General features: G+C 35.2%; 5 protein-coding genes and 1 pseudogene across 10 annotated transcripts; 2 read left to right on the top strand and 4 right to left on the bottom strand.

Annotated features, from left to right (window-relative positions):
* Nucleotides 1-68: 68 nt before the first annotated feature.
* LOC105647411 (Metallopeptidase M24 family protein) lies at nt 69-7,974 on the bottom strand. 3 transcript variants are annotated; one of them, XR_001047528.4, is made up of 15 exons: nt 7,449-7,961; nt 7,024-7,098; nt 6,439-6,702; nt 6,008-6,100; nt 5,386-5,592; nt 4,948-5,051; nt 4,699-4,765; nt 4,492-4,599; nt 3,651-3,743; nt 2,885-2,975; nt 2,631-2,701; nt 1,959-2,014; nt 1,241-1,301; nt 693-871; nt 69-388 (listed from the first exon to the last, which is right to left on the bottom strand). XR_001047528.4 is itself a non-coding variant. In XM_012233476.4 (14 exons), the coding sequence occupies exons 1-14, from the start codon at nt 7,497-7,499 to the stop codon at nt 758-760; spliced, it is 1,455 nt and encodes a 484-aa protein (XP_012088866.1). In that variant the 5' UTR covers nt 7,500-7,960; the 3' UTR covers nt 390-757. The 3 variants fall into 3 exon arrangements, 1 of the variants encoding a protein (XP_012088866.1); XM_012233476.4 differs by lacking the exon at nt 69-388 and having other exon boundaries at nt 390-871; nt 7,449-7,960; XR_002285965.3 differs by lacking the exon at nt 69-388 and having other exon boundaries at nt 793-871; nt 2,636-2,701; nt 7,449-7,974.
* A 427-nt stretch (nt 7,975-8,401) lies between these two features.
* LOC105647412 (rhodanese-like domain protein) lies at nt 8,402-11,824 on the bottom strand. The gene is made up of 9 exons (XM_012233477.4): nt 11,396-11,824; nt 11,142-11,303; nt 10,908-11,013; nt 10,605-10,803; nt 10,397-10,478; nt 10,207-10,289; nt 9,916-10,048; nt 9,500-9,665; nt 8,402-9,321 (listed from the first exon to the last, which is right to left on the bottom strand). The coding sequence occupies exons 1-9, from the start codon at nt 11,561-11,563 to the stop codon at nt 8,582-8,584; spliced, it is 1,839 nt and encodes a 612-aa protein (XP_012088867.1). The 5' UTR covers nt 11,564-11,824; the 3' UTR covers nt 8,402-8,581.
* A 255-nt stretch (nt 11,825-12,079) lies between these two features.
* Nucleotides 12,080-17,041, bottom strand: LOC105647413 (importin subunit alpha-4). Of its 2 annotated transcripts, none has more exons than XM_012233478.4 (10): nt 16,566-17,041; nt 15,785-15,884; nt 15,593-15,684; nt 15,365-15,496; nt 14,797-14,982; nt 14,492-14,655; nt 14,212-14,290; nt 13,785-13,913; nt 13,081-13,208; nt 12,080-12,752 (listed from the first exon to the last, which is right to left on the bottom strand). In XM_012233478.4, exons 1-10 carry the CDS (start codon nt 16,782-16,784, stop codon nt 12,374-12,376), a joined length of 1,608 nt encoding a protein of 535 aa, XP_012088868.1. In that variant the 5' UTR covers nt 16,785-17,041; the 3' UTR covers nt 12,080-12,373. The 2 variants fall into 2 exon arrangements, with proteins under 2 accessions (XP_012088868.1, XP_012088870.1); XM_012233480.4 differs by having other exon boundaries at nt 15,785-15,881.
* A 3,143-nt stretch (nt 17,042-20,184) lies between these two features.
* LOC149498670 (uncharacterized) lies at nt 20,185-20,895 on the top strand. The gene has a single exon (XM_089718160.1). The coding sequence runs from the start codon at nt 20,246-20,248 to the stop codon at nt 20,540-20,542; it is 297 nt and encodes a 98-aa protein (XP_089574286.1). The 5' UTR covers nt 20,185-20,245; the 3' UTR covers nt 20,543-20,895.
* LOC105647807 (tRNAse Z TRZ4, mitochondrial-like) lies at nt 20,855-23,554 on the bottom strand (annotated as a pseudogene). Its single transcript, XR_016319655.1, has 4 exons — nt 23,224-23,554; nt 23,015-23,103; nt 21,258-22,929; nt 20,855-21,163 (listed from the first exon to the last, which is right to left on the bottom strand). The product of XR_016319655.1 is annotated as a tRNAse Z TRZ4, mitochondrial-like (transcript).
* Nucleotides 23,555-23,742: 188 nt separating this feature from the next.
* LOC105647808 (putative glycerol-3-phosphate acyltransferase 3) lies at nt 23,743-27,410 on the top strand. Of its 2 annotated transcripts, XM_020684736.3 has the most exons (3): nt 24,998-26,150; nt 26,323-26,815; nt 27,056-27,410. In XM_020684736.3, the coding sequence occupies exons 1-3, from the start codon at nt 25,443-25,445 to the stop codon at nt 27,181-27,183; spliced, it is 1,329 nt and encodes a 442-aa protein (XP_020540395.1). In that variant the 5' UTR covers nt 24,998-25,442; the 3' UTR covers nt 27,184-27,410. The 2 variants fall into 2 exon arrangements, with proteins under 2 accessions (XP_012089426.1, XP_020540395.1); XM_012234036.4 differs by having other exon boundaries at nt 23,743-26,150; nt 26,323-27,410.
* The last annotated feature ends 448 nt before the right edge of the window (nt 27,411-27,858 follow it).

Raw genomic sequence — 27,858 nt, 5'->3', positions numbered from 1 at the left:
TACTACTCTTAATATATTATTTGAGTGAAATCATTCAATCACAACTGGTCGTATGCAAAGAGTAAAAATGGAAAAAATAACTTGTTATTTGTTAAATCCATATATATGACAAGTATATGAAAATATCGTATTTTCTCAAATGAGACAAAGTATTCGAAAACGGAGAGAGTGCAACATAAGTAGAAGCTTCTCAAAGTATTTAGAACTAGTTTGGTTTAGCTCACCCTTTACTTGAGTGTCATCGCATCCAATTCAACAAATCTTGACAGAAACGTGTTGCAATGAAAATTTTGAAAGATTTGATCACTTGTTACCTTCTCCACAGAATTCCAGATGGGTGGGTGGGAAATTAAAACATCATAATACAAGCTAAGAGTAAACAGTCACTCTGCGAGGAAATGTACCATCAGTGCAGAAGAAAAAAGCTTCATACTGCAATTTTAGCTATGTTAATATATTACAATACGCATCAAATATCAAAATTATGACCCAGCTCAGCTCAGGCCTAAGAAGGGGCAAATGCCCCAAACCCAAGAATAATATTGCAGTTATTTATCGTGCATTATGTTATGAAAAGAATGAAAGAACAAAAACGCGAAGATGGCAGATGGCACATTTCTAATGTGAATTTAGATAATCCGAAGCTTAGCTCTATGCTTCCAGTGTAAAATAATGTGCTTGAAGGAGAGTACCTCCGTAGTGAAATCCATAGCCAATAAGCCACTGTTCAGCCTCTTTCGACATTTTAAGGGGATAGTCAACTGGAAGCAACATGCACAATACTCGGGCTCTCCATTCCACTCCCATGACTGTAATTGTTTAGCAAGGACTCGATGTGCTTTACTTCTTTAGGCATCGAGCCAGTTAGTACCTAGTTTCATACAAGAAGGATTGTTAAGTATTTACTGCTACAATACCATTGCTCATGATGTTATTGTACCAAATATGTAAAGAACATTAATACATGAAAAAGATGGTCTCTTATTTTAGTTTTTCATATCATACAGTTTAAGTTCTACCAAAATGACATTCATTTTCTGAAGAAAAACATCTAATACTAGGGAAGAACAAAGAGATGGAAGATAGTCAATGCTTATAACTTATCAATAACCATTATATGTGTTATATGTGCTACTTCAAGTTGAAGCATGACTATACTAAGAAAAAGTAAATTAGAAGAATCACATCCCTTCTAGGAGTCAGAATGCAGTAATCACTAAAAACAGATTTTGGTTTCTACCTCATAACCCGTTTCTGTAATTAGGACCTCATCCTCGATCCTTATTCCAATGCCTCGGAACCTGAAATAAGTATCCCTGAATTATGACTGAATATCACGAGAATAATAAACATTCAATGATCATATAGAGAGATATAACTGGTGTCCTTAAATCTAAATCCGATTTACAAAAGGAGTAAAGAATCAAAAAAGGCTCTAGGGATATCACCCAACTAGGAATCTTATCAGCTTGCACATTCATAAAAAGGGCAACAGATATTAAAGAGTAATTTTTGGAAAATTCAACAATGGTATAAAATCACCAATATTCTGCCAAAAAGCAACATGTATCTTAACCACGTGCTGAGTTGAAAAGTGAAAAGTTAGCGTAACAGGCTTATCCTGTTTGTCCTTGGCACAGGATTTCCCTTATGGATGTCTTTACTTTGTAATTTATAGAGTTGCAATGAATCAGTCCAAGCTTCATTTTTTCTACTGTAAAGTTATTAATCAATTAAAATCAGGTTCAGCATTTCACTTGCCAATACAGAGTTTTATGTGTTTTGGTATTGTTAACTTTCTTCAGTTTTGATAACTTCTATGGAACCAATTTCTCGTAGGAAGTTTGCTTGAAGCTTAAAAGTAGTAGAAAGCAACTAGCTTACAAATGGCTGAAGGTGTCCAAGTGGCTATTGTATTCAACTTAAAGCAATACTTTGTCATGAGAAAGGATATGTACCTTTCTGGACCATCAAACATAGATGGAATATATACACCTGGCTCAATTGTTATCACCTGCTCATGGACAGAAAATGTACATTAAACTACATAACCTACATAAAAGCTTCAATTTAACATTTTTTTTTCCCAGAAACACAAAGGCCTTGTATTTAATAAAACTCCTCAAATATCCTTAGTAGTTTCATTGTAAAATAATAGCTTATGATTTTAATATATCCTATCCACATAGAACCTACATCAGCAAAATTTGTTAATTCTAGAAATCCCAGAATAATATTTTTATAATTACAAATTTTACCATATATAACTAAACAATTCTTCCTGAGTAATATGAATGCTTGATTTCATTCTTTTTCCCCGAAAAGTACAACAGGACATGGGAAAACCAAGTGCCAGTGTACCAAATTCTCTTATTTGAGGTTCTCCTCTACCTAAATATGCATGACATATGAAAATATGTATTACTCAAGCAATTGGAGCAAAAATGCAACTAAAATGAACCTTCAAACCAAATTACAGCAGGATAGTTCATGCTCCCTGTCAACATTAATGCATTTATATACAAATAATATCCAAGGTATCAAGCAAGGAAAATTTTGATAGATATTAAAGATGAACTCAAAGGTAGTTGAAAAGGCTAAAACATTGTTCAATCTAAGAGAGAACTTACAACACCTGGCTTCAGAGGACGATCATAGCTGACAGTAGCACTATCATGGACATCCATTCCTAGATAGTGACCTATACAACAGACAAAGGAACAAAAAGGCAATCAAAGTCAAAACCAATTTGAAGGGTTTATATGAGCTTCATTATCAAGCTAAAATGTTCACATGCATCAGCGATAACCTTGAGAAATAGCAAAAATGGGAAAATGCCAACAAGATGTGTAAGCAAGAAGAAGCTGAAAAAAAGAAAAAAAACCTATAGAAGTTGGGTTTAGTAGATGGTAGGAATTGCTTCCACTATCTCTCAAAATTCCAATCTCCTTAAGTCCTTTACGCAACATTTCAACCTATCCAGTATATAGTGATACAGCAGTATTAGAATTAAATATTGCTTACTCAAGCAAGTACTATGAGCAGATTGAGCAGAAAATAAGGTTTACCAACGAATATACAAAACAAAAAGAGTAGACACTAGGAGAGAAGCGGAAAAGATAAAGTTATAGCTGACAAATCTACACATTCTCAAATACAAGGGTAGCTAATGGTCAACCTCGCTAATTCTGAGTGCACTCTGATGGTTTTGGGTATGCTTTGAACTGAAACCCCCCCCCCCCCCCCCCCAAAAAAAAAAAAAGCCAGCTCAATCCTCTACCAAAAAAATCAAGATCATAGGTTGATAGCTATTCAGAAACCGATTTACCTTCTGAATAAATTAAAAAAAAAAAATAACACAATAGATCAAATGGCCATGAAGTTGTGAGCAGAATACGTATAAACATACTAGTTCCGGAACAATGCTAGAAAACTAACATGGACAATGGAACAGCAAACGTGGTCCTGACTTAAAAATAGATCGGACATGAAAGCTTGCAAAGGACTTACTACTACTAGGAAGGAGTTTACCTTACAACTGCTTTCATAGACTTAGCCCAATGGAATTCATAAACAAAAAAATTATATTTCTGGCATGGTGGTTCTATAAATACATTGATCAAAAGGATACATCGATTCTGAATACATACTGAATAGTTGTGTATTTGCCGAATGCTAGCACCAGGTCTGCAAAAGTGAATGCATAATTTATTCGTTTGAAGTATAAGATCATAGAGCTCTTCCTGAAAACAAAGATTTAGGTCATAAATATTGTATATTAAGATGGTTGCGCTAATGACAAAAAACGAGAATATTAACAGCTAGAAATTTAAAACTGCTGTAGGCAGACTTCAAGTAGGTACAGCAAAAAAAGAGGGTTGGAGGCTGGTGGGTCATCATGTTGGGCTCTACTTAGCTACAACACAAGCACAAAAACAAAAATATGCACCTAGACATAAGGAAACAAAAAGGACAAATATTATTATGCTTGCAAGCAAATATACAAATGTGCTGCTTAATAGTATCCCTTCAAAGGACAAGTGTTTGGACCACCAACAAACCCCTAAAGACATTACCATCTTTATTGCTTTTTAGCCATATGTATGCACCCATGTGCATCAATTTTTACTGTAGTTTAAATAAAAGTACAAGTTACAAGTTTGAGATCAAGTGTACTTTCCAGCCACAAATATAAATTAATAGTAGACTGAATACATAAATTTACTCAACTATTTAGGAAGTCTGTTACACCTTTTGATCTTAAACTTTTGTTTTTTGGACTTATTGGACACCCCTAAATTCTTCCCTTTGAACTTATACACAAATTTCCAGCTTATCAATGAATTATAGAATAAATAATAATGCATAAATTAAAATGAAGAGATATAAAATTATATTTTAAAATAATTTGACAAAAGATATTTAAATGAAACAAATTTACTAATAGCATATATGCTCCTTAGCTTTTTCCCAAATATATCAAGAGCATACCTGTGTTGAAGAAAAACTGCCACAGGGTGGCCAGGTACGAGAAAGATCACTGACATAACCATGCAACTCACATCCAACATCCATCAAAACAAGATCACCATCTCTAATCTGCAAAATAGAAGTATTGGATTATTTTCGACATGGATCATAATATCAATTAGATTTGTTATTGATGCTAAATATCAGTTTTTGAGAGAAAAAGCTTGCCTTCTGATCATTTCGGGAATAATGCACAATACTACCATTAGACCCACCACCGACCACAGGATTGAATCTGGAGAAACAGTCACCATATTAGAAAAACAATTGCAAAACAGATATGAACTACATTTAAAAGGCAGAATTCAATTACAAATTGTCCTTATTTCACTCTACATCTCTTAACAATATTTACAATATAGAAACATATAGTAAAGGTTCACTTCAGATCAGATCATAAGAAATGAAGAAGCTTACGCCATTCTCTGGGCACCTCTAATCTTGCTTTCATATTCAACCTTTGCTTCTAGCTTACCTTCATAGGGAAATGTCTTAGAATGTAACATCGTCTGCAAAAGAGCCTATCCAATACCGAAAAGAGTTACCAAGTGTAGCATCATGAAGGCAATTATCCCATTGACATCAACAAAAAGGAGAAAGGCTCAATTTTATATAGGACACAAAAGCTGTTTCAGTTCCATGAGTGAATATTACTACTGTGCAAGAGCATTACGATTCTTCTGTGTCCATTTATTTCCTTTTCATCCATCATCATATTTCTTTAGTTATTACAAATAAAAATACTATAACTTAAAAGGAGTCTAATAGGCTATTGAATAAAAAAATGTCAACAATCCAGTGGAAGTTTATTTATGAAATTCAATTGAACTGGAGACAATGTAAAATTGGAAGTACCTGACAAGCAATTGATGCAGACTCTCTCATCAATTTAACCTCTGCAGATGATTTAATCCATCGCAACTCATGGGTGAAACTGGAGAGGTCTTCCACTTTGCCGATGACAGATGCCGTTTGGAAGGCCTCCAATTCTGTATATGTTTGTGTGGCTGTCTCCATGTTGTGAAACAACTTGGAGCATCTCCTTATCATATTTGGAAGAACCTGCATGTATTAGTCAAAAAGTGACCATGAAGAAAGGACGTATAAAAAATAGAAACGAAAATGGTTGACATATCAACTAGATATTTGGCAGCATAAAGGCTGTCAATTAATATCAGTTATGGAAAGACATTTTAAAACATATTGGTTTAAATGCTACATTTATACAATTGACATGATATCCTCAAACGTCAAACTGATAACAAGCTGACTACATATCCCAGCTTATCCTTTGTCCCCCACTCAGAAAAGAATATCTTTCAGAGTGCAAATTAACATGATAGATGGAGAAAACATTTCTATAAGCAAAAAGCAACAACCACAATCTAAGATAAATGTCATATTGATGCATTGGTCTAGCTTTCAACATTTATCAATTGATGCATTTATCTAGCATTCAACATTCATCAAAACTCACATCATGTATTTTTCTCATTGGATATGCTTTCTCAGCCTTGAATATTTCTAATGCTTCATCAACTCCAGCACTTGGCCCTTGCCATATGATGTCCTGAAAACAAGATGAAAAATAAATTTAGCAACCATTCAAGTAGCTGATTATCTTTTCCCCTCGTGCCAACCCCAGTATTTAATGACATCACCCAGCTTATAATGCACATATTTTGACATAACAATCTTTTCAAATACCTTATAAACAATTTTATGATTTTATCTAACTAGCAAAAACATAATAAGAAACTATTTGGCCTGTGTTTGGTGATTTAATTAAATACTCTAAATAATGAATCTAATATGCAAAAACTAACAGCGATTGAACCCATTTCTGAGGAATTTTCATTAAACTTTACAGGCAATCTAAAAAGTTCTATCATACAAGAAAGGGCATACATGCTGTGTTGGCTCTGGCATGAACATGCATAAACCACACTCATGACCCAAAACTGCCACACCACCAGGTTGCTGGCAGCCAGTGATATATAAGTAATTAGCATCTGGTCGATAAGTATAAGGCACAACACTCGTCATCATCTTTATAGGGGCAGCTGCAATGATGGCCAAACTCTTATCAGGAAGAAGCTCCAACAACCTTTTTCGTCTTGAGATGTACTCCTCACTAGTAATACCAGGTGTAATCTGCCCTTCTTCTAGCAACTGCAAAGGCAAACAAAAATAATTTCATTAAGCAAACACAAAGGAAATAAAGCGTGATATATAGTGGGAAGCACTAACACTCAAAAGTCCATATAAATTCTAGTTAATGTAATTGTATATGTGCAATTGCATCACTTCCTCATTCTTTCTTCCAAAATAAGTGATTGCAAGTTTGAATACTTGATTTGGTAACTGATGCACCCAAACCCCAAAAAAAATAAAAAATAAAAAATAATAGCATGCAACTAGATCATGTTTCTGCAATGCCCATCCATGACAATGGCACTATGCCTTGTGTACATGTGAAATAAGCGGCATCACCTGAGGATGAGTTGCTGAAGTTGGCTGGCCAATGTCAACGACCTTGCTTGTAGAATAGCCACAACAACCAGTACCCTGAAAACAAAATCAACAAGCAAAGTTCAAGCTAGATCCAATAAGAATTACTGCAAATAATAAAAATAGTCATTTGCATCACCAGCTAGCTATAATAAATGGAACTAACAATGAGCTATATATTACTTTTCATCTAGAATAGAATATGAAACATGTTAGCAAATCAATAGCTACGAAGTTTAAATTAAAGTAACAATATTTAAGAATAATTAGAAGTTAAATTCACAAGTAGTATAACAATTTATGCCTTACTTGAGGCACGGAAACGCAAAAATCGCCAGAAAAGATAAATCACGACTGAGGGAGAGGGAAAGAGAGATTAGAAGCTTGTTTGATAGAAAGTAAATTACTTGTTTGAACGACTGTGTTCTATGTAGCAACTTGCGGAAAAGAACCTGCATTTTTGCTGCTTCTCACGAACTCTATTTCTGATATTTTCTCTGTATTTGCTGAAGCCGGAAAGTGAACGCTTTATACTTTATATTCAGTTTGAAGTGAAGCAAAATCCTGGTATCAACTCTCTTCTTCTCAATTCTAGGTAATTCTCAAATTCTCATCTTAGGGTTTAAGGTCTCTGTAGATTCTGAATTTTTCTCTGAGAGAATCTCCTGATTTTGTTACACTGACGAACGAAACGTCGTTTTCTCCTCTAACAGTAACCCGCATGTGCGAACGTCCGCCTGCAAAATTAAACGACACTCGTGTAGCAGAGCTACATAAATTTTACAATGACACGTCACACTGTATTGGTTCGTTTGAGCAATAATATTCGTTAACCGCTGTAACTGACGTCGAACGACAGCGTGAAATCTTTCACGCGTTTGGTAGTTGCACTAAAAGTCTTGCTCTTTAACACTCTGTTTGGATGGGGTGAGAGAAGGATAATTAATGGAAGGGAAGGGTAGGGGAGGGTAAGGAGTGGAAAGGGTATGGAGAACTATAATAAAATAATATTGATGCTTAAAAAGGAATGAATTAATGGAAAAGTAAAAAGAGATAATGCATATTCCGTGTTTGGAAAGAGAAGAGAGGGATAAAAAATTAAAAGTAGTACAAAAATACTTAGTTACCTCTCTCTCTCCTTGCTTACCACCCAAATTCGATATAACAAAATTTGAAAATTGAGAGGTAAATAAAGATAAAACTTACCCTTATTTATCATCTCTTTCTTGATAAGAATAAATATCTTAAATACCTCTCATTCCCCTTATGTACCTCTCGTTCACCTCCAACTAAACAGAGTGTAAAAAAAACCATTCAGCCAAAGTAGAAGCGTATTAAAACTAAAATTTAAAAAAAAAAAAAAAAAAAAAGAAAAAGTTTGCTCGTATTATGTATGAGCACCTCTATTACATCCTAGCACAACACATGCTCAGCCAACAAGTCCAAGTCTCTTGGTTATGGCTCAAGTCAGTTTACAGTTCCAATCATCATGATAGAATACATTTATCAGTTTACAATCAAACCAAAATTTCCAATTGCATCAAAGAAAACGTTGAAGAAAGCCTCTTATCCGATCAACATAAGGAGGACGAGTAGGAACTATGTGACCACAATCATGCTCGATAATAACCGATGAACCTTCATCAAACAAGGAAGCCAGGTCTCTGCTTGCTTGGTTCGCAATCTGCCTGTCCTTGCCCAAAGCACTGCCAAATATATGAAGTGAAGGGCAGTTGATTGATCCAGGCTTGACTTCTGAAAGTTTTAGAGCAAATCCAGAGCATAAAATCACAAATCTGAAATTTATTTCACCCTTCAGTCTCTGTTCTAGTGCACAGACTGAAGCAGCCATGGCTGCACCCTGTGAAAATCCTAGGATCCCATCAAAAGGCCCTTCCTGAGTGAATACAGTCCTCAAATATGATATTGATATATTGAAACCTTCAGTTTGTTGCTGGTACTGGAGAGGATCAAATGGACCATCTGCCACTGTCCAGTCAGCTTCACTCCATCCTTTGAAATCAGGTGAGACCAACCATGCAAACTTCTTCTTGCAATTTCCTTTTGGAGGAAGAATTTCTTGTGATGCATTATCATGAACTGGTTCTGTGACGCAAGGTTGGTAAATGAAAGACAGTTCATGGGGTGCATCAATGAAAACAAGCTCTGCAATATTTTTAAGTTTCTTGGCCAACGACGCAGATCTCCCTTTAAAACCAGAGGCATTCTGCCGGAACCCGTGCAAGCATAAGATTCTTAGTTTTCTTGGGAGACCATTTCCTGTGTCATTAAATGAAAACTAATGGCATTACAAGCAAGAAGCCTGTGGCAGAAAAATAGATGTAAATAAATGATAAAAATGATGCAGTTGTTTACAATTAACATGGAGAATTAGCATTATTACTTTTTAACATATTTGTAAATCTGAAAGTTAACTTATCCTAAATACAGACCTTACCCTGTCCCTGATGCTGTTGATGCAAGAGTGCAGTATTTGAGGAAATGCATTTGAGTTCATTCTCTAGCATTGTTTCTTGCAGTTTGCCATTTTCAATTGAGGGAGTTAAGCTGACGATCTTACCATGTTTCTGACATAGCTCACAAGCATAGACAGCTTTCTTTGTCTGTTCATTGACAATATAAAATTTATGAAACAAGAACCAGAAATATGGAATCCAACACATATACAGAAGCCAAAAGTTGAAAATCATTTAGAGATTAGGCAAAGATGAGGGTTGCAAGTTCAGAAACTTGATTATTGTTAGATTAATTCACTGTACATATATGAAGCTACCATATTATCATTGCATCTGATAGTCAACTTTCAACATCCAAAAGTAAAAGGATAGTAATTAACTAATAGCCAATGCATACCTGACAACTATCACAGACCAAAACAAGCATTCTGCAATAAAAGCATCTACAACGTGAAGAATAGTCATCAAAGGACACGCCACAAAGAAGGCAGGTACCCAAGATATTCACATCCGAGCTTCCAACAGAAATCCTATAATCACAATATGAAAAGATAGAAATTAGGGCATAGAAAATTCTTATATCATCAATGAAAGCTTTATGGGTTCTCTTTTTGCCCTGCCAAAAAAAAAAGAAGACTGAGACCTAATTAGCTATTAGAGAAATTAGAGAGAGGCCAAGAAATCATACCGGTGATCAAACACAAAATTCTTTCCTTTGAAAAAGCCACCATCAGGCAATTGTTCCAAATAACGTTGTATTCCACCAAATAACTGCAACAGAGCCCAAATTACCAGTCATCAAGTACTAATCTTACATCCACAAAGCCACATTATCAAACTACGATGTTACTAAATTCCACCTAATCTAAGAAGCTCACCTGAAATACATTTTCAAATCCTGCACCTTTTGACCTAATATAGGCGGATGCCATCTCACATCTGATTCCTCCAGTGCAATACCTACAAAACCACCCATCATAATAAATGAAGATCAAAATGGAACCATACATCTAAAATTTCAAGGAAGAAATTACATAAGCTTCAGGAAAACACTTAAATATGATCAATTTTCAAGTAAGAACTCACATGAGCACCTGTTTTCCTCTTAATTGTTCAGAATTATCATCAATCCAGGAGGGCAGATCACTATACTGCCTGATTCCGGGATCTAGAGTTTCCACAGTAGGCATTTCAAATTTCCCAATCCTTGTCTCATATAAATTTCTTGCATCTAACAGAACAAGTCCTCCATTGGCAGCAGAACCCTCTTTCTCAATACATTGCTCTGCACAGCATACACAGGATCAACCGACACAATTTACAATCATGTTCATTCTAAAAAGAACAGAACTAAAAAGGGTTTGAGGGGGAAAAAAAACAACTTCTTACGAGCACTCTGAAGAACAGAATGGAACTCAAGCGCAGATAGATGCCTTCCAGCATTTATAACATCTGGTGGTTTCAACAAAGGATGTGAGCTAAAAGTAACTAATTCCTGGAAACAAAGAGACATAAAACTATTAGCATGACAAGCAAAAGCCACAACATAGTCGAATCAGAAATCCAATCAATTGGTACAAACTGAACAAATTAGTTAAAAAGTAAAACAAGTAGACCGTAGACCTCGACAATCCGAATGGAGAGAGAAGTGAAACCGCACTCACGAGCAACCTTATCGTTCAAAGGATAATGAGAAGACGCGAGCTTAAAGTCTGTCCCTTCAAAGAAACTAATCGACTTTACGGCCGCTATATGCTTCTCCAGCGATAACAACGTGCCACCAACCTACAACAAACCCAAAAAGAAAAGAAACGGAATATCAAGATTGATGTTTGAGAAAGAGGGAAGTTGGTCGAGTTTAGGCTTAGATTAAATACGGTAACATTGACGCCGTGAGAGGAGAGGCGGACGCGGCCCAGAAGGGAGAGGGAGCTGCAGTTGGACTGGTAAAAAGTGAGGAGGGAATCGAGATCGGGAATTAGAGTGAATTTGTAATAGAGAAGCACGCCGTATTGATGTCCATCTTGTTTCTCGTTGTCTGCCATTGCAGTGATTTGAGCTATCGAGTGAAAGTTATAAAACAGCGAGACCAAAGTCCGTTGTCTGTCGAAAGGGCAAATAGAAAAAGGTTAAAGAAAAGATTCCCCCCGGGGCGAAAATGTTTCCGCCAAACAGAAAAACAACGGTTTAGTCCATCAATCGGGCTGGGCCTTCTCTTGCTGACTGGGTAACTTGGCCCATTCAGTCAAGCATGGTTCACTCTATTTAGCCATATCAAAGAAAATGGTGCTTTAATGTGACCAAATGTTCATCTCCCAGAATCAAAAATCGCCATTTTTACGTTTTTAAGAGCCCCCAAGGAAACAGGAAAGTGCTCGTTGTGCATTTCCGATTTAACTAAAAAAATAAAAAAAGGTCAGAGAGAAAGGAAATACGAAAATGCATTAACCCATATTAATATTTCCATTTCTATACTTATAAGCTTGAGCCCCAGATGATACATCAGAACACAAATATATCTGTATAGAAGGCTCATTATCTGAGAGAATACACAGTACTAATTTGAGCAAATGCTAATTTTCACATCACTAACTTCTCTTGAAGACAATAACAAGGACCAATTTTCCTATTAAATTTCGGAATACAAATCGAGTTGAAAACTGCAAGCTGAAGCCTTTTGACACTTGTTTTTTTAACAAACTCCACAAAAGAATAAAGGCCTGTGTGCCAGATTAAAAACCCTGACCCTTGGCAGCAAATAAAATATGTTTTTAAAAATTCCAGCCAAACACAACACCTCACCTAAAAGGCTTGATAAACCAAAAAAAAAAAAAAAAACCTTACAGCCCTCGACATCAACCAAATTTGAAGCCACCTGGAGGAGCATTAGGCTGGTTTGATCCAAAAGGAAATCCCTGCTGATTTCCATCCCCACCATCTTGGACAGTCTGTTCCTCTTCTTCCTCAGCCCAGTACCTCTCCAAAATCTTCACAGCCTTCTCGTAAATTTCATGGTTGTCATGGGTCTGCAGATTCTCAATTTTATCCAATCCATCGCATTCGTCAATCATTTGTGCATACAGATTAATTCCTCCATTGAGTCCCATTTCCTTATCAGCCTCACCCACCTTTAGAATGTTTTCCAGCCCTTCCAGGCAAACTGTCACAATCCTGGGGTCTGGACATATTAGAAGGTCGCAGAGTGGTTTAATGCAACCTTGGTTCACTAGAAATCTGCAACAAAATTAAGAAGTGCCAATGTAAGGTTTAGTCTACATGCATCAATCTGGGGATAAGGTAGTAGCTTGCTTCAGCCAATCCTATGCATTGAGCTGAACTGCAACCCTCAATTGTCAACTTCAAATTGATTTACAAGTAACCATTCCCATCACCACACAATCTATCAGTTTCAAATAGTCAAACGCCCCAACTACATGGTATAAGTGCATTAGTTCTGTTTCCCTACCGCGTTGTATAAAATCCAAGAGGTTAGAAATTGGACAAAGATGCAACACACTCTGGGCAAGAGAAATCGAACAGTAACAAGGGAAAGAAAATATACTGAATTTGTTCGTGAGATCCTCCAGAGGTCGCATTAGAGATAGCCCACGCAGCCTCCTTCTTAATGTCAAACTCAGCATGCTGAAGAAGGTGTACAAGAGAGAGTATAATGTTCGCCTCAATAACAGCCTGTTTCACAAAGTTATAACAAAAATTATCAAGTGTCTTCCAAGAAAGAAAAGCCATCTTTCACATAGCTATAGGTCCATTATCAACTAAAATATTTTTTATAGGAATCTTAGATATTTTCCCTGACTCAGCCTTTCTGAAAGTCAAGGTTTCTCATGGAAAATATTATTTTCAGCAAATTAGAATTTGTCACAATTGCTGTTTGTGGCCATTAACAATTTTTTCTCCATTGATATATCTCTTGGATGGCAGAAAAAACAAAAAATTATAGGCAATGAGAGAGTATAAATATTCAGAAAAATAAATAAAATAAAAGTGAAGTTCAACCTCTTCCAAGTAATGCAAAGGAAGGGGGTCCAACTCTGTAAGAATATTATCTATATTACCATACAAACTAGGATGAGGGGCTTTTGGCTTTTTAGTCCATTATATTATAATAAAAAGGTTCCATTTGAAACAAACTTTCCAAATTAAAGCTACGAGAGTATATACTTTTCAATACTAGAAATATAATCGGAATTTTCAAGTTATTCAAGTTTTTCATGTAACACAAAAATTAGAGCTTACAACCCATACCTGTATCTGAGTTCTATTTCCAGCTGTAATATTTGAGATTGTCCAGCAAGCTTCTTTCTTGATACTTTTTTTGTGATTTTGCATTAGGAGTTGGTACAGACATGGAAGGGCTTGATTGTCAATTACAAACTGGAAAAACATATCTAGTGGGTTACTCAACTGTTGTGGAATGGAAACAAACAGAAAAATTTTACATGAAATATATACACACATGCACATGCACATGAACGATAGAAATATATTAAATAACAACTTGTATTAGTTTAGCCATTCAAATAAATTTCACACACCAGTACTTTTATTCAAAAAATAAGATAATTTATTAATTCATTATCCCAAACTCATTTAAAAGAGTGTCAACCTCACAATAAAGAGAGGAACCTCATCAAACCACGCAAAACACCACACATACAAGTATGAGAAATACCTGAGTTTGAACATCATCACCCGTAACAATGTTTCCAACTGTTCGGAGGGCGGGTATCAAAACTGTAGGTGATGGATGACTGGCAGCAATAAACACATTTAAGTTAGTATACATATTTGGACAACTGTAAAACCAGAGTAGCACGTGCAAACAGTTGGTGAAGGAAAAAAATGTTATCATACCATCAGAAATGGTACAATGCTCTAACTGGAAAGCTACAGGGAACAAATAAACACAAGTGAAAGTTAAAATCCACAATGGAGGTGTGTATGAAACTTACAGTAGAAGTTCCACTAATCGTGGACATACATCAGCCTCAATCACAGCCTGTATTTTGTCATTTGGACCATCTGAAAGATAAGAGAGGGCCCAACAAGCATCTGTTAGAACTTCTTCATCATTCAAGTGGATTAGTTGCCTGAGAATAGGCAATGCAGGTTTCACCTGACATAAACAGCATCAAAATATCATGACCACAAACAAAATATACAGTGCTAATTATGAAAATTAGCATTTAAACATATCACATCTGGAAGGTTATTTTATGAAGCTATCAAATATCTAAAATCATCTTCCAGTTCTCACCTGATCAAATGGTGTTGGTGGCTTGCCACGGCAGAAGTTGGATAAAGTCCAGGTAGCATTCCGCAGCATTGATAGCTTTGACTTTTCATTTAACTGAGCCAGTAATGGGATCAAAGCACCATAACCAAGAACAAGATCCCTGCAACTTGGAGAATCACCTGCAACATTGCCCAAAGCCCACACCGCCTGATCAAGATACAACAAGGTTAGGGTCAAAATATATTAGTAGCCACAGATATTTCAACAGCATATGCTTGAACGAGGCTATGCAAAGAATGGAAAACTGAAATTGGCGAAGATGAAAAGATATTTGAAAAAAAAAAAAAAAAAAAAAGAATAAAGAAAAGAAAACAAACCAACAGATAATTTAACTAAGAATTTAAAATATTCTGGAGAGAGGAGAATAAATCATTTCACTAGGATGATGCAAGAGACCTATGCTTCCATATCAAGCTACCCACATGAGATATTATTGTTTTTAAGATTATCTTGATTCTTAAGAACCAAATACTGGGTTAGTAATGCCTGTAAGTTAAAAAAGTTCACAAATGAGCAGCCAAATGCCAACCTGCTCTCTGACATCATCACTTGCAGAACCAAGAAGCTGTACAAACATGGGAACTGCACCGTGCTCAATGACAACTCGTGTATGCTCTGATGTCCCAGATGCAACATTGGTCAAAGCCCATGCAGCCTCAAACTGCATACAAAGGCAAAGTTAATTCTAGCAAGATTTGTATTCCTCAAGCAAGTTATTTACCAGAAGAATGAAAAAATTAGTTAAAGCAGTTCATACTTGTAATTGGGGCAGATCATGTCTTCCAAGGAACTCCACAAACCGCGGGACGACGCCTGCTTTAATTACTTCATCAATTGGAGGACTGCGTTCTGCTCAATCATGCAGCAAAGAGATCAAACATGTCAACATCAAATAGGCAACTCTTACTTGTAAAGAATACCTTTTAACTGTAAAAATTGTGTAACATACCAATTGATAATAACTTTCTAAACTGAGTAGTTGCATCCAATTGCAAACCAGGATCATTAGACCACACCCCTTGAACCATAACAGGAATGCTCTCCAACTGCTATACGAGGCAACACATGTAGGAGCCAGACGTTAAATGTTTCATTATCTTGCAAAAATGCACCAAAAGGAAAATGCTAAAATTGCAGCAGCCATAAGATGAAAATCAAAAGGGATAATTTTTCAGCACATGAATAGCATCGGACAAATTATAATACATGACAAGAAAGTCAATATCTCCAATCTCCATAATAGGTGTTCCAAGAACAGAACCAAAAGTGGAGAGGGTGAGAGAAATATACAACAACTAATTTCCTATATTTTTGGCAAAAGATACTCCAGTGTCAATTAAAGTAATGACCAAAACTCTACTTCCTTAAACAAATCTGATCGATCAAAAATCATTACCCAAATATATAACCATAAAAAATTTTTAAACACGGACCTCCATTACTAATCAAAAAGCCCTTCTCTATTTGATCTTTCATCACTAATTCATAAGATGTGCAAAAACAAATTGATATAGAAAATCCCAAATAAAACATTTAACTTCAATTAGTTTAAATCCAGTTCTGATTCAAGCATTTCAAGCGAATTCCTACTTTCACTCGCCACATTTTCTCAGCAATCAAACAAATTACATGCATAGTCGGAAAGAATTTGACCAACCCAAACGAGATCCAGAAAATTAAGAAGAAAAAGAAAACGCCAATAAATTACTTTTAAAAAAAAAACTATGTACCCGCTTTTCAACGGCAGCTGCATTTTGAGAAGCATCGACCAAATTCTGGGACTGAAGCAAAAGTCCCTCTCTTCGCTTCTTCAAAAGATTATCTTCTCTCTTATTCTTTCTGATCTCAACGAGATTGTCCTCTCTTCTCCTTCTCGCTTCGTCCGCATCTACACCTGTCTTGTACGCTTTCTTTCTCACCTCGGTTCTGGTGCTTGGCCTCAGCGACATTTTTATTCCCTTTTCTTCTAGATTTCTCTCTTCGAGGAATAATGCGCTGTATGTGTTTGAGAAAATGTCAGACCCACGCAGGACTTTGAAATTGTGTGTTGTTGCTGCTGTTTTTGTGTGTTGACGATAATAGTTTGAGTTTGGGAAGTGGCGTGTTGCCGTGTTGGTTGGTTTTTGGCTTCTGTTTTTCTTGGCATCTAAGTTCACCGGTTTTAGTTAGCCTTTCATTTGGGAGATCCTCTTGGCACCTCCGAAAAATAAAACTCATTAAATATATTTTTTTTCCTTTCGTTTGAAGAAATAAAAAATTTAGTTTATTACTTGCTTTAATTGTAAATAAATGATGACAAGGGGTTACAAATTCAAGATTTGGCCAAACAGTTGTATATATATTAGTTTTGTCCAGCGTTTTACAATATATAAAAAAACATTTTATAAAATAATAAAATAAAAGATTTCATAACTAAATAATTTGTTAAGAAAAAATATATATAACTGTTATAAGAATTAAATTATTGTTTTAATACATCGATTATAGTTTTGATATTTCATTTTTTTATTTTTATTAAAGTGTGTCTTTTATTGTCTCCAACTTAATATAATAATCCATACTCATAAAAAATATTTAAATTAGATTTGTACATATCATTAGCTTTCTTGATTTCAATAATAAACTAATTATGTCAATTATCATAATTATACACATAACTATTATTAATAAATAGATAAGTAAAATTATTAATTATGATTTCAAAAATCATCGTTCACTTTCTTTATTTTTTTAATTTTTTAATTACTACATCTGTTTCATAATTATTACATTTAGAATTTCCCATCTTTTAAAAAAATTATTCAATTTCTCAAAATTACAATAAATTATCTAATAAATTGATTATATTATCCTTAATTTAATACTAATTTTTTAATAAAATTATTAAATTAAAGTAATAATTATTGATTATATATAAATGTTAAACACATAAAAAAATATTTATTACTTTTTAAAACCTTTAATGTGACAAATTTTTTTAAAACAAAATATTTTAAAGTATTATGAATGTCACGCCCCGACTCTAATCACCAGAGGAATTGTCCGCTTTGGTGTAGTCCACGGACGCCCTACACTGCAGTGTAGTCCCCGCACGCCCTACACTTCACGGTTTTGTCCCGCAGGTGAAATGAGAAACTTCCTAGGAGGTAACCCACCCATCCTGAGATTTCTATTAAGCGAGCACGCTTAACTCTGGAGTTCTTCCAACTCTCCAGCCATTTCATCAAAAGACGCCTCTAATGATTAGTTTCCCCATTTTCGATATATGATTCGATTCATTCCTGTGTCCCGCATTCCACTACCCTAACTAGCCTGCCATCATAAGATCGTTTTGCCGGGTCGGGACGTAACAGGATGAAACAATTGTGATAAATATTTTACCAATTTATTTTGAAAGCATTGTTCAATCCTTTAGAAGATACCACTATTACTTTTAATGTTAACTATTTCAATAATTTAACATTTAAATTCAATATTTTGTGTTTTTTTATATATATACTTTAAATAGAAATTACTGTCTAACCCTTGCCACCACCTCCTAAGTTTCTTCTCCATCTTTATGATAGTAAGTAGCAACCTACGCATTTCAATTTGAAAAATGCAGCAACTGTCAGCTAACTTCATAAAGCATTAATGGCTCTCATTGTTCGACAATAACAAGACGAATGTAATTCAATCTGTAAATAAAACTCTCCCACTGAATTTGATTAGGGTTTAACTGCTCTTCACTGAGGCCTACAAATTTCACATCCACCGGGATTGGTTCGTCATCAAAAACAAATTCAATAATTTCATCAATTTCAGCATCCAATTCCCGAAAATTCTCAAATGCATGCCTGTCCAAGGTGCATAATTCATACGTTTCCACTTCCTCTATCGGCTTGTAATAAACCGGTATAGGGCGATTATTTGCACCATTCCTCTCAATTACAGCACCTCTCTTCTGATTTGCAGCACCACCGTTCCTCCGATTTGAAGCAGCACCGTTCCTCTGATTTGCTGCAGCACCGTTCATCTGATTTGGAGCAGCACCATTCATCTGATTTGGAGCAGCACCATTCATCTGATCTGCACCAAAACAAACAATTCTGCCCTAAAATTAAAGTTTCTATTGAGAAAATCCTTAACCTAACGATCAAGAAACAGAGACGAACAAGATATAGTATCCTTCCCGCCCTTCTTCAATTTCTCCCTCTAAAATCCTGAACTACACCGTTTTGGTTGGTTTAAGACTGTAAAGAAAAGAAAAGAAAAAGTTTACTTTTGAAACAGTAGAAGTCCCTGTTTGTTACTGACTGTTACACCAACCAGATACGAGAAATAGGATGATAGCATTTATTTTGAATGAGCTCTTCATCTTCTTCTTCTGTCACAAATATGTTATTGTTGCTTTTAAGCGAAAGACGCATGATTGATTGATATAATCCCATTCATTCAGTATTTGTTGCAACACCTCCTCTCAAAATCACCTGCTTCTCGCCATTTTTCATTACCACTTCCACATGAAGTTCCATTCCATCACAATAAAATCATTTTCTAATAATTTCGGAATAAATTTATAATTTATATTATATTATTAGTTCACACTGTAAAAATACCTTATATCTTTCAAAACATCAAAAGTACTTTGGTGGGAAAACTAACTATTGCAGAATTGAAAAGTTTGGCCAGCTGTTAGTAACCAGACGTAAACGAACAATAGGCCATGTTCTTATGTTCCCTCCCTCCCTTTGAAACTCAGTTACGAGATTTGTCAGGATTATAATTCCTAATTAAACGTATTCAGAAAAAAAAAATCACTTGTCAAAAAATTTGACCAATTCATTTAAAAAAAAAAAAAATTCCCGGCCATCACTTATTTTTCTCGAGAAAATATTTTATTGAAGACAATTTATTTTCCGCAAAAACAAACAGAGATTTGTAATTGGAATGTTCAGTAATAGCCTGTCTCTTTCTATAACCAACCGCTGAAAAAAATAAGAAAAAGTGAATAAATATCTAATATAGCCACGACAAATATATAACTGGCAATGACAAGACTCCAACAAAATTGAATTTTTTGTAATTTTGTTAAGATCTCATAATTTTCCCTCCAAGGCCCAATCCAAAAATTCAAATCAACAAATCATAATTTTTGTCATTCAAAAGCCTATCCACGGACACATCACAGGTATGCGATTTCAATCACAGCCGTCCAATATCACCACATTATGATCCAACGCCAACAAATCGTCAACGTCCATTAATACTGGGCCCTATGAGCAACAATCTCAAATAGACACGCGTCCACTCTATCGCTGCTCTTTCCATCATCATCGCCCTTTTTCTTGTATAAAATCCCGTTCTCACTACTACTTACTAGAATCATTGAGACAAGAGGAGATTCTAACTTTCTAAGCAGAGAGCGAGAATGGCGGGGAGGTGGTCCACATCAGGATTCAGGTGGCTGGGGCTAGACTTAGCTTACTCTTCCCTCCGGTCTTCGATCTTCCGGTGGCCGGCGCAATTAATGTCGTCCTCGTACTTATCGCCGAGGTGGACTCCGATAGGAGTACTAAATTGGGACCCGCAGAGGTTCTTAAGGTGGCCGGAGCTGAATTTCTCAATAATCGACGATGTCATGTGGAGCTTGATTACTGCGTTTGAGTCTGTGGCTCTAGTATCGATGCTCTGCTTCTTCTTTCTCTTTTGTGGCTGCACCGTCTAATCTAAGCATACTGCGCGGCTTAGTAGCAGAAGATGTCGTGACCGGAATCTGACATCGCAGGGAAAGTTGGAGCGGAGATAACGAGGGATTGGTAACAGGAGAAGTGGACTTGATGGCAGAGGTAGATAAGCACTAGACTTCTTGTTGATTCTTGCGATTTTTACTTTGTTTGTTAAGTTTTGTATTTTAGATGTAGACTGCGTTGACCAATAGATGATGGCCACGTCAAATTTTGTAACAATACTAATATCATATCGTATTGTATGGGTTTTCTGGTGGTGTTCTTGAAGGATGTAAGACACATGTTTTCCATTATGCAGTTGCATCAATAACATCATCTGAATTTTCAATTATCATGTCCTTTCTAAAAAGCAATTCAAGATATAGAAGAATTCTAGGGAGTAGTGGCAAATCAGTAATATTGATGCTCATGAGATCAAAAGCTATGCATGTTTTCTTCAAGCCTATCTCATTCAATGCAGGAATTTTTGGGTATCTATGACTAAGGTGGGTTAGAATGACGTAATGTGCACCAGCAGAATCACCCACTTCTATGGCTTCCTTGGTTGTGCTGTGGTTTTTTGCTATAGTCTCTCCCATCATGCAATTCTCAAAATTCGCCTGCAAATCATTAACTTACAATTATAATTCTGATACATTGACCTGAAATTTTTCATGTTTACGTTTGTAAATTATGGGACTGAGGAATACTTGCCTTGTGTATGAGAATCGTCACTCCACGAGAAGCTTCTAGCAAATTCCGGGCATGGTCTGGTGTCACCAGAGTACACAACCTTCCACCCTGGTATTGTCTCTCCGATGGCATTGATTCTCTCTGCAGTACAACACCATATGCATCCAAACAATTCACAACAGGAAAACTAACCAGTCTCTCAAGCCCTGCTTCCTGAATAACTTCTTTCAATCTCTTTAGTAATGGAGGTACTTCACTCTCAACTGGAATACTAGGTTTCATTCACTTTGAACAGGGCTGCAAAAAGCTTTCCCTGGCAAATGAAGTCGTCGACTGTGTACTCTCTATATTCCTTTTGCTATATCTTCGGTATTTGTTGGAGTCTTGAAACAAACTGACCCTATTTGATTCAATATCACCTTCTAGAGCATTCCATGAAGTAACTGTAGTGTTTCTGCAATCAAGAAACTCCATATCTAAATATTTAAGTATTTGATATGCATCTAGAAAATGTTCAAGTGGCCTTGGCCCTATGACAAGTAACGCCTGATGGGCCTCTTCCTTCAATAAATCACGCCGTAAAGCAAGTATTCTTGCTATACCTGCGCGATGATCAGCATGGATATGAGAAATCCAAATGCATCTTAGATTTTTCACAGCATTGTTAGCATCCTCCTTGCCATATCTGTCAAGGTATACTAGCCGTTTTGTAAATATAATATAGAAATTATTATATACATGTAGCATGCGTTATGTAATGGTTTTACTTCTTCTCAATCGCGCCAAAGTTCCTTCCCCATAATCAAAGAGCAAACTTCCTTTAGAGAAAAGATTAATATAGATGGAACTAACATTTCGACATTTGGAATGCTGGGAAGAACCAGTGCCCAACAGAACAATTTTCAGATCATCACTTCGCATATTTTCTAGAAAACAAGGGAGAATTTCCATCCAACAATTGCTTTCCAAATCTAATTGTATTATCTTGCATAATAGTTGCACATTCTTTCATTTCTCCAGATCTGTGCCAGAATTTGCTGATGTGTTGAGCAGCATCCACAATCTCTGAAATCTCTAAGAGTAACTCTTCAATGAATTTTGAGGGAGCCGCCACACTTAGAACGTTGGATTTGTCCAATCCAAGATGAGTATGAGGTCGCAAAGTGAATTATTCAACATATTAGACAAGAAAATCTCATAATTCAACATATGGGATCTATTAAAAATGTCATAAACCAAGATGGCCAAATTCTGTGGCCTAAAAAATTAATGTTCCTAAGAAGTAGGTACAGAACTGATATTTCAGACATTAAACAAAAAGTTTTCAGAAAAAAGAATCATTTTATTACACAGAGATGGTAAAAGATTATCATACTAAGTGAGACAAATAAAAGGAAGATTTTTTCTACCTTCAGGAGATTTTCAGCAGATATGCTTTCACAGAGTTGTGTGGCTCAAAAGCAAACATAATCTTTTCATTTGCCACCAAATAATTTCAGCAAAATCATTATTCATACAAAAACGCACTTTTAAGATTGCATGACAAACCTCACTTGTAGCTATGGAGCCTGATGCTTTATCATTATGTTGCTGAAGAGTTCAAAATGCAGGAGCTGGGAAGAACGTGGGACACAAATAATTTTGTGCTCTCATTCTTGCACTGGATTTTAGAATCGGAATTTCCACATGCTTCCTATAGACAACATGAATACTGATATGGAATAGCTAACACCAAGTCCCAAAATAAAAAAATTTTATAATTGAAATTCAAGGATTACCTCTCCTGCATTGAAGATGAATCTTTGCTTGTCAAGAAGAGTAGAACTGAAGGCAACGTATCATGCGTATCCTTTCCAGTTACTAAAATCTATAGTAAAAATATCACAGCAGCCAATGCAAACAAACTCAGTAACCATTTAAATACAACTGAGTGATTGATTATCAACAACAAATAAAGAAGTCATATATCCAAACAGTATAAATAAACCTGAACATAGGCAGTGGTATTGTTAATGTTATCATCACGATCATTGAATTGAAAATTTTTTTTGGGCTCGCCACTTTTGTCCCATCCTTTTGCCCTTACTTCACTGTACTTGTAACTTTTAGGTTTTTCTACCACTGTAGAGCCAGTTTTCTTCCCCGGCTATGTTCTTTTGGCGGGAGAGGAGGAGGAGAAGCATGGTTTATGCTCTGTAGTCCTTTTATGCAAAGAGGAGAGACTGGATACAGTGGGCAGGGCAAGAAAAGGCTTTATTTTTGTAAAAGGGAAAAATGCTGATTTATTATAGAAGCCCAGTGTCAAAGGCCCAAAAGTAAAATTCAGCAAGAGCTGTAAACAAGCGGTCTTAGATCGAATTCTCGAAGCTCTTCGGTTCTCTCTAGTTGTTGCTAGGGATTTTGATAGCCAAATCATTGGACATGAGATGACAACAAAAGGCTGTCATTTTGTATTAGGTAATCTATTCAACAACTTCCCTTTTTTGAGTCTTTTTTTTTTGTTTCTACTGGAATGGATTGGAAGCATTCATGATGATTTAATTTATGCCTTGTGTTTATTTCTTTTTGACTGAATGTTTTCTGGTTTAGTTTGATTGCTTTGAAGCTTTGTTCTGCATACTGAAACTGAATGAGTAGTAGGCTAATTGTTTTCCCTGATCTTTTCTCTGTTAATTTTCTGTAAGCTTTATCAAACTAACACATTTATTAGCGTTTGTTCTTAACCTTTGCCTCACCTTTTCCTTTGAATTGACCACTCCTATAAAATATCCTAGGACTCGTATAGTTAGATTTAATAAACTTTGTGCTAAAAGTAAATCACAAGAATGTTGATCCAATTTTTGGTTTAACAGTACTTTTTTTCTTTTCTTTTCTTTTCTTTTTTTCCTTTTCAAATCATTATCTCTACCATATCAAATCTGAAAGAAACATGTATTTGTAGGGTAAACTTAACATTTAAGTTGCATAATCCTTTTTCTGAGAGAATAATTCCCATCATATGCTATTGCTACCCCCACCATGATGTGTATCATGCCTTTGAGTGGGGTTTTTGCCTTCTATAATTCCATTCTTTTTTTATTAAGGCCAAATATTATTAATTAATATGTAAGAAAACAAATAAACAAAATTTCTCCCATTTAGATGAATTAACATATTTTTAAATTCAGGAAAAATCAAAATAATGTGTCTTAAATTCATTGGTACTGCCATTGGCATTTTGTTGTGGGCGGGGCTTGCTTCTGGCAACATTGCCTAAGTTTTGCTGTAAATGCAAAATAAATATGTTAATGAAAAAAACAGTAAAGTGTTTTCTAATTTCAGTTGCTAAACTCTTAAATTAATTAGGGATTAGTTCCTTTCATGTACAGTAAGTCAAAGCTTGCGGTTTGGTGAATTCATACTTGTTTGGTAGACTTGTATTCTAATTTCCAAATGACCTTTCCTACTGCTTATTAATGAACAATTCAACATAGACTTAAGGAGTCTGTAAGTCAGTTATTACCACTCCAAGTGAATGCGAGTGGTTAAGTGAATTGGCCAAACTTGACCTGTTCAAGAGTACGACTAGTGATCCAAACTTGTTCCTAGTTTCCTTCGGAAGTACTAATCTGCCCCTTTAGCTATTGAATTTTGACCAAGTAGTTACAGTCTTGAGAAACCTAATAACTATTTGTTGATTTCAAAATTATGATCTCAATCGAAAGCAATTTGACATAAAATTGATGTCTCGAAGAAAGTCTCTTTTTTTTTTAAAAAAAAAAAAAAAAAGAAAGAAAAAGAGAACAAATTGGACGTTTGCTTATGAAATATTCACTTTCTCCTCTAATGTTATGTACATGTATGTATAGATTTTAAGAAAGGTAGTATTATGGTGGGCGTTTAATGATGTGGTGGGCGTTTAACCACTCCCCTCAACTTAAATATTCAAAACTTTATCCCCTTTAATTTAAATTATTGGCTTCCCCTCTTTATTATCACCATTTTGATCATACATATTTTTATAATAAATGAAGTTATGGAAATAAACAAAATTTAGAAGTAGCTACATACATGTGGAATCAATATATGGATTTTGTTTTAAGTGAAAGCACCATAAGCTAGTGTCATTTCTGTTATTTTTCATGTTGCTATGTCTTGTCTTATTTTCTTGTAACTATTAACTTGCCTTTATAAATCCCACCAATTTGGGAAAAATGGTGGCAAGATATGGCTAGCAATTTATTCAACTCAAAAGCTCTTTTCTGTTTTTTCAAAATCCTAATCACTAAAGCATGCAACAAGATTTATCTCCTAAGAAAGGCTAGCAATTCTTGTGCAACCCATTTAGAAATTGAGAAGTACCCTTTTCTTGCCTCAAGAGAAGAATTACTTCTAAATAAAACTTTGTTGTTTCATATGGAGGGAACACTACTAAAATCATCTTCTACGTTTCCTTACTTTATGCTTGTAGCCTTTGAAGGAGGTGGTCCTTTGAGAGCTCTTATTCTTTTGCTTTTATACCCTTTTCTTTGTTTGGTTAATGACGAAATCGGATTAAAGATTATGGTGTTTGTAAGTTTTGTTGGAATCAAAGTGGAAAGTTTTAGAATTGGAAGAACTGTCCTGCCGAAGTTCTTCTTAGAGGATGTTGGTAACGAGGGTTTTGATTTGGTGATGGCATGTGGGAGAAAGATGGGAGTTAGTGATATGCCTAGAGTAATGATTGATGGATTTTTGAGATATTATTTGGGAATTGAAGAGGTTTTTGGAAGAGAATTGAAAGTAGTTTGTGGATATTTTGTTGGGTTAATGGAAGCAAAGAAGGCAAGTAAAGCTTTTTTGGAGACTTTGGAGAAGCCAAAAATAGCAAGTGATGTTATTGGTTTTGCTTGCCAAAATAAGTCACTTGATCAGCACTTCTTCGCTCATTGTCAGGTTGGTTATTTAGACCTTAACAGTCAGAACACAATCAAGGGTGAATTTTTTTTTTTTTAATTATTGTTTTTATTTTTTAATATATAATGTCACTATATTAAATTTTATTTTATTGTGTAGTACAACTTCTGACAACTATAATTTTCAATGATTTAATTTGTTTTTCTATCAGGCAATTTACCTTGTAAGTGAAGCAGAGAAGAGGACTTGGCATATCCTACCAAGGCAAAAGTACACAAAACCATTGATTTTCCATGATGGAAGATTGGCTTTTAGGCCAACACCACTAGCCACTTTAGCCATGTTCATGTGGATTCCATTTGGGTTCATTCTCTGCCTTATTAGAGCTTTTCTTGGCCTATTATTACCTTACAAATTATCTATCCCCATCTTATATCTCACTGGCATGGGAGGAACCCTCTTTATACCAAAATCTTTTATTTCTCAACTCAACAACAAAGAAAAATCAAAAGGCATCCTCTATGTTTGCAACCATAATACACTATTTGATCCAATTTATGCTTCAATTGCTATAATGAAACCTCTCACTGCTGTCACATACAGCTTAAGCAAGGTGTCTGAATTTCTTGCACCGATCAAGACGGTCCGGTTAACCAGAAATAGAGAAAACGACTCCAAATTAATTAAAGAATTACTCAGCAAAGGTGATGTTTTAATTTGTCCAGAAGGAACTACTTGTAGAGAACCTTATTTACTGAGATTTAGTCCTTTGTTTGCTGAGACGAGTAATTATATAGTTACAGCAGCAATTAATTTTGAAGTTAGTATGTTCTATGCAAACACAGCCGGTGGCTTAAAGTGCTTAGACCCAATATTGCTATTGATGAATCCATATATTACTTCTAACATTAAAATTCTTGAGTTATTAACCTGTCAATTTGTAGGGAAATCAAAGTTTGAGGTGGCCAATTATGTACAGGCACAGATTGGTAAAGCCTTGAACTATGAATGCACCAGCTTGACAAGGAAAGATAAGTACATGTTTTTGGCAGGCAATGAAGGCATAATCTAATGCTTTGGTCGTGCAAGAAACGGATAAGCATTTATCTTCTGTTCTAGAGAGAGCCAAAACAATCATTGAAATCAATTAATCAAAGCATTTATGGTAGTTGGTTGAGATAATTTCTACTCTTGATTTAGAATTGTCTAATGTGCATGATTGATGTTACATTACTCTTAAGAGTTTGTGTTTAAATTTTGCTTATTGAATTAATAGAATTGTTCCTTTTATTATTATTATTATTATTTTTTTGTGGTGTTTATCCCTTGTTGGAGACCGTTAAAGGGATATGTGAAGCTAGGGATGTTGATTGATTGTCAAATAAGAATGAAATCCATTACGTGATGCAAGGATATAATTTTAACGTGAGCTTACAATTTTACTAGGGTAGGGTTTATGTCGTGTACAATTTTGACAATTACTATCTAATTAAGGCCAAATATTATTAATTACTAATATTTAAAAAGAAAATAAAATAACAAAGAATATGTCTTTAAAAGTGAACAAAATTTCTCCAGTATTTTATGAATTAAAATATTTTCAAAGAACAAAAAAATCGAAATAATGTAGCTAGATTCATTGCCATCTGCCATTCATAAGATGCAAATATGAAATAAGTGAATATCCTAGAACTCTGTATTCTTAATTATTATGAACTCTATTTTTTTTTTATTTGATTTGTGTAGG

Source organism: Jatropha curcas, chromosome 2, assembly GCF_041381405.1.
Source record: "Jatropha curcas cultivar XTBG-Jc1 chromosome 2, XTBG_Jcur_1.0, whole genome shotgun sequence".
Classification (NCBI taxonomy): domain Eukaryota; kingdom Viridiplantae; phylum Streptophyta; class Magnoliopsida; order Malpighiales; family Euphorbiaceae; genus Jatropha; species Jatropha curcas.
Note: the sequence above shows the minus strand (reverse complement) of the source record. Positions and strands in the feature narration are given on the sequence as shown.

Excerpts from the sequence above, each read along its gene's own strand:
- LOC105647808 (XM_012234036.4), top strand. The coding sequence starts at position 25,443 with ATGGCTAGCAATTTATTCAACTCAAAAGCTCTTTTCTGTTTTTTCAAA. Across the intron at positions 26,151-26,322 it reads ACTTCTTCGCTCATTGTCAG|GCAATTTACCTTGTAAGTGA; the intron begins GTTGGTTATTTA and ends TTTTTCTATCAG.
- LOC105647413 (XM_012233478.4), bottom strand. The coding sequence starts at position 16,784 with ATGTCGCTGAGGCCAAGCACCAGAACCGAGGTGAGAAAGAAAGCGTAC. Across the intron at positions 15,685-15,784 it reads TAGAAAGTTATTATCAATTG|AACGCAGTCCTCCAATTGAT; the intron begins GTATGTTACACA and ends ATGATTGAGCAG. Across the intron at positions 15,497-15,592 it reads ATGATCTGCCCCAATTACAA|TTTGAGGCTGCATGGGCTTT; the intron begins GTATGAACTGCT and ends CTTTGTATGCAG.
- LOC149498670 (XM_089718160.1), top strand. The coding sequence starts at position 20,246 with ATGGCGGGGAGGTGGTCCACATCAGGATTCAGGTGGCTGGGGCTAGAC.
- LOC105647412 (XM_012233477.4), bottom strand. The coding sequence starts at position 11,563 with ATGGCAGACAACGAGAAACAAGATGGACATCAATACGGCGTGCTTCTC. Across the intron at positions 10,290-10,396 it reads GATTTGAAAATGTATTTCAG|TTATTTGGTGGAATACAACG; the intron begins GTGAGCTTCTTA and ends GCTCTGTTGCAG. Across the intron at positions 10,049-10,206 it reads AATTTTGTGTTTGATCACCG|GATTTCTGTTGGAAGCTCGG; the intron begins GTATGATTTCTT and ends TTGTGATTATAG.
- LOC105647411 (XM_012233476.4), bottom strand. The coding sequence starts at position 7,499 with ATGCAGGTTCTTTTCCGCAAGTTGCTACATAGAACACAGTCGTTCAAA. Across the intron at positions 1,302-1,958 it reads ATGTTTGATGGTCCAGAAAG|GTTCCGAGGCATTGGAATAA; the intron begins GTACATATCCTT and ends TACTTATTTCAG. Across the intron at positions 872-1,240 it reads TTACAGAAACGGGTTATGAG|GTACTAACTGGCTCGATGCC; the intron begins GTAGAAACCAAA and ends GTATGAAACTAG.